This window comes from Nematolebias whitei, chromosome 7 (genome assembly GCF_014905685.2).
Source record: "Nematolebias whitei isolate Nwh7 chromosome 7, NemWhi1, whole genome shotgun sequence".
NCBI lineage: Eukaryota > Metazoa > Chordata > Actinopteri > Cyprinodontiformes > Rivulidae > Nematolebias > Nematolebias whitei.
Window position 1 is genome coordinate 51455245 of NC_056504.1, and position 5176 is coordinate 51460420.

At 42.1% G+C, this 5176-nt stretch overlaps 1 protein-coding gene across 1 annotated transcript in view; it reads left to right on the plus strand.

The window, feature by feature from the left end:
• The window catches only part of LOC119412900 (glutamate receptor-interacting protein 2), a 153335-nt gene that overhangs the window by 109298 nt on the left and 38861 nt on the right, over positions 1 to 5176 (plus strand). Inside the window, exons 6-8 of the mRNA XM_037679936.1 lie at positions 2014 to 2149; positions 2366 to 2511; positions 4811 to 4897. Coding sequence (XP_037535864.1) covers positions 2014 to 2149; positions 2366 to 2511; positions 4811 to 4897 — 369 coding nt within the window. The remainder of the gene's footprint in view (positions 1 to 2013; positions 2150 to 2365; positions 2512 to 4810; positions 4898 to 5176) is intronic.

The following is a 5176-nucleotide window of genomic DNA, read 5'->3' on the forward strand; positions in this document are numbered from 1 at the left end:
TAGTGTATATTTAGTTGATGTTTTTCTTAGTTCATATCTTAGATGTTGTTACTGTTTTTCTTATACATTTTATTGTTGGATGTAACTGGGACCCTGTGTACATAATTTCGCTCCACCACATGTACCACATGAGGTGCGAATGACAATAAAGAAACTCTGACTCTGACTCTGACTCTGACATTTATTTAACCTTATTTCATGCAAATGTGAACTGCAGGACTCATGAATAAATGTCTCAGTAAATATGAGTGTTCCTGTGTGACAGGTGTGTGTGTGTTCCTGTGTGACAGGTGTGTGTGTGTTCCTGTGTGACAGGTGTGTGTGTGTTCCTGTGTGACAGGTGTGTGTGTTCGTGTGTGTATAGTACCGAGTGCAGATTTGGTGTGAAGCACTTCAGTGATCCTGTGTCGCCTGAGGGATTTACCTAATCTGACCATTTATCAGCCCAAAGCCTCATTTTACCTGTGTGTGTGTGTGGGGGGGGGGGGGGGAATGGAACATTCACACAACTGGAATGTTCACACACAAAAAAGTTTTTCTTAAAATGTGAAAGGACTGTACTTATACAATACAACTTTATTTATAAAGCTTTATTAAACAGCACCATAAAAGTAATGAACTACCAAATCTAACAGAAAACAGTAAAAACTATCAAACAAATAAGTTAAAAACAGTAAAACCAACATTTCAAGCTTCTTTCCATCTTCTGAAGACGCTCAGAGCTCTTCACAACAATCATTTACACACTCGCACAGCTCTATACTAGATCTCTACAGAGAATAATCAGAGCTTCATCACATTCTCGCACCAATGGGACACACGTCGGAGGCAATGAGGGGTTCAGCGTCTTGCCCAGGGGCACCTCAGCATGTGACGACTGGTGGAATTGAACCCCCAACTCTCCCATTGGAGGACAACTGCTCTAACCACTCAGCTACAGCCACCCCATAGTTGGAATGTTGAAACTTTTTTTTTTCTGGAGGTTCCTCTTTGATCTGGCTTTTTCAGTCATGGGCCACAAACTCTGGAACAACCTGCCCCCCCAACATCAGGCAGAACACCTCCCTTCCTCACTTCAAGTCCCTGCTAAAAACACATCTGTTCCCTCAGGCATTTCACTCAGTGTAAATTGATCTAGTGTGTTTTAATCTGTGACCCCATGTTTTAAATGCTTTTTATTAATTCTTCAGTTATTATTATTAGTGTATTGTATATATATATATTTTTTTTCTCTTTAATTTACTCATTGATTGTTGTTGTTGTTAAGCACTTTGATAGCAGGTTCTGTTTTAAATGTGCTCTATAAATAAAGTTGACTTGACTTGTTAAATCAGGTCTCTGTAGTAAAAGAGTTGTTGAGGCTCAATGGGACTAACCTGCAGAAATAAAGCTTGAATGGATGATTGGAGGTTCTGCTAGTGCTCGCGCTCCAGCGGATGTTTTCCTCACGAGAATATCTGTAAAAAGTTTCAGGGTTGCAGATCATGTGTGGGAACAGTTTTGTACGCCACACCACCCTTTACATAAAACCTGCGGATGCAGATTCACTCCGTTAACTTTCCTGACGGACCGTCCTCATGCAGCATCTGTGGGCGGCTGCAAAACCTGAATTCTGAATTTCTACAGAGACAACAAAACTTTTCAAGGCAGATTTTTCAATAAGCATCTCAGGCGACGTCTCCCAAACGTGCAGCTTGTACAATAAATGTAAACTTTACTCAATGACATTTGAAAAAGATGTACAGGGGACATCAAAGACTTTCTGTGCTGCATGAAAGGAAGAGCATATTTTAAATGTATTTTATGCATCATTTATGTTGCTCGCACAGAATGATGCGTCTGCATCTTATAGTTCAGTTTTGTTTGAATGTGGGCATGAGAATGGAGGCAGCAGCCACTAACCACCTTTTTCTTCTGTATTTTGTGCCTTTGCGTATCCGTCCGTCTGTTTTTCTCTTCGCCTGATTGTCTTGATTTGGTTTGTGTGGGTGTGTGGTTTGTGTTTTTGGTTAGAAGCTCTGCGGGGCTTGACCATGGTGGAACTGGTCAAGAAAGAAGGCAGCACACTTGGACTGACCATCTCAGGAGGAACGGACAAGGATGGGAAACCACGGGTATCAAACCTACGGCCCGGAGGACTCGCAGCCAGGTGAAACTCTTATAGTACAGATATTTAAAGACCTTGGTTAGGATTGGCTCTTTGTCCAGGTACCCTTTTAGTTAATTTAAGAATGTATGACTTGTTTTTTTAGAACTCTTACATCTTCACAGGAGAAAACGAGACAAATGAACTTTCCTAGATTTGTCATCTTAATAATTCACATTTGGGCAGACTTTTCTAAACTCTGGTCTCTTTCCCTTACAGGAGTGACCAACTTAATGTCGGGGACTACATCAAGTCTGTGAACGGCATCAATCTGACCAAACTGCGGCACGAAGAGATCATTAGTTTACTGAAGAACGTGGGAGAGAGGGTTCTGCTGGAGGTGGAGTATGAACTGCCCCCCACAGGTACAAACCAGATCACCTCCATCGCTGTACTGCGTGGTGTTCAGAGCCAAACATGCAACTCCATCACATCAGGAACTATGTTGCACACACTGACAACAAGAAACAAAACATGCATGTCAACACTGGAACTGTCAATAATCTTTTCTGATTGCGATCAACAAAATATCACTGATTTCATATTCATTCACCACCCGTTTTCCTTTTTGCAGGTCGGGGTTTGTATTGTCCCTGTGTCGTACTGAACACTGCCTCTGAACAATAAAGTGTTGGACAGTTTTTATTCCTGCTCAGCAGTAACAGTCCTGATGAAGATAAAGGGGTTCATGCAAAATCATTCTTCTTCTTTCGGCTTTTCCCTCTTCAGACGTCGCTACAGCGAGTCGTCCTCCTCCCTCTCACTATGTCCTCTGTGTCCTCTGTCCTCACTCCAACTCCTGTTTCCTAGAATATCTTGTAAAAAGACTTGAAGCTCTCGACCTTGATCTAAGTGGCTTTAAAAATCTGTTAATTTCGTGAGAAAAACCAACACAGACATGTTCCTGTTTTTGGTTTTCTACATCGTCTTAAAATCTAGCTGTTTTTTTTTCTTTTGCTACATTTTAAATACCATTTTATTTCACTTGTTATTCTCAATTTGTACACATCTTTTATGATTGTCCACTGTTGTCAAAACTCTGTTAAAATCAGGTCTCTCTTGTAAATTTGTCCCCGAGGCTCAATGGGATTAATCTGTAGAAATAAAGGTTGAATGCAAACTGCATTCATATGTCTCCTCTTTGTCTTTTTCCTGGCAGATGCATTTCTAACATCCTTCTACCAAATAACTCACTGTCCCTCCTCTGGACATGTTCAAACCATCTCAGTGTGTCCTCTCTAACTTTACCTCACAGGTGTTCAACCTGTGCTGTACCTCTGATGATCTCATTCCTGATCTTCTCCATCCTTGTCTCTCCTAAGGAGAACCTCAACATCTTCATTTCTGACACTTCCCGTTCTGTCTCCTGTCTTTTTGTCCATGTCTCTGTCTCTGTCTCTTTGTCCATGTCTCTGTCTCCAGACCATACAACATAGCTGGTCTCACCACTGTCTTGTAAATTTTTCCTTTGACCTTTGCTGACACCCTTTTGTCTCAAATCACTCCTGAAACTTTTCTCCATCACTCCATCCTGCCTGGACTCTCTTCTTCTCCTCTTCACCACACTCCACATGTTCCTGGACAGTGGACCCCAAGTCCTTGAAGTCCTTCACCTTTGTGACCTCTGCTCCTTGTAGCCTCACTGTTCCACCTCCTCCCTCTCATTCACACATGGACTCTGTCTTACTACGGCTGACTTTCATTCCTCTTCTTTCAAGTGCATACCTCCACCTCTCCAAGTTCTCTTCCACCTGTTCCCTGTTTTCACCACAGTTCACAATGTCATCTGCAAACATCATAATCCACGGGGATTCCTGCCTGACCTCATCTGTTAGTCGGTCCATCACCAGAGCAAACAAGAAGGGGCTCAGAGCCGATCCTTGATGCACTCCCACCTCCACCTTGAAGCTATCTGTCACTCCTACAGCACATCTCATCACTGTCCTGCTGTCCTCATTCATGTCCTGCTGTCTTCATACATGTCCTGTTGTCCTCATACATGTCCTGTGCCAGTCTAACATACTTCTCTGCCACTGCAGATTTCCTCATGTTACACCACACCTCCTCCCTCAGCACCCTGTCAGATGCTTTTTCTAAATCCACAAAGACACAATGGAGTTATTTCTGACCCTCTCTGTAATTCTCCATCAGCATCCTCAAAGCAAAGATGGATCCATGGTGCTCTTTCTTGGCATAAAACCATGAAAGAGCACCAGAGACTCCACCACACAGTTAATGCAAAATACACTGAATGAATGACTTTATTCTCTTTAAGGTACCAAGAACTTGTCAGGGTTAGACGGGTCTCTTTGTAACGTTTATTCATGGATTCAAGGTTCTTAGTTTGTTATTCCTGGTGGAACAAAATTGTGAACACAGGGTCCCTGTTACATCCACCAAAAGTATTAAAATTTAAAAGAAAAATAGTAATAATATCTAAGATATGAACTAAGAAAGACATTAATAAAATACACTAAGAACTAATAGCATAAAAAACAATAAGCCCATCAGCAGCACGAACATTGTTATTGTCTCAAGTGATACATGTTTTCTCTCTTTACATTTGTTGATCTACTCGAATACCTGTCATTATTAATAATGTTAATGTATAAATGACTTTCCACGGTCTGTCTTTCATACTTTGTGTTTGTCTCCTCCTCAAAGCACCAGACAGCACCTCAGGGGTTATATCAAAGACAATCGACATCTGTTTACACAAAGAGGGGAGCAGCTTTGGTTTCGTCATGAGAGGTAAATGTCAGTAAAGGAAGACAACTATTCGCCTCCCGGTCTGGGACCTTGGTTGGTGGAGTTTCCTTGTTCTCCTGTGCACACATGGATTTTCTCTGGGTACTCCAGTTTCCTCCCACAGACCAAAAACATGCATGGTATTCTGACTGGTAACTCTAAATTATACCAGGTGAGAGAGAGAGAGAGAATGGTTGTTTGTTTCGTTTGACTCCAGGTGTCCCTGTGATGGACTGGAGACCTGTCCAGGCTGTCCCTGTGATGGACTGGAGACCTGTCCAG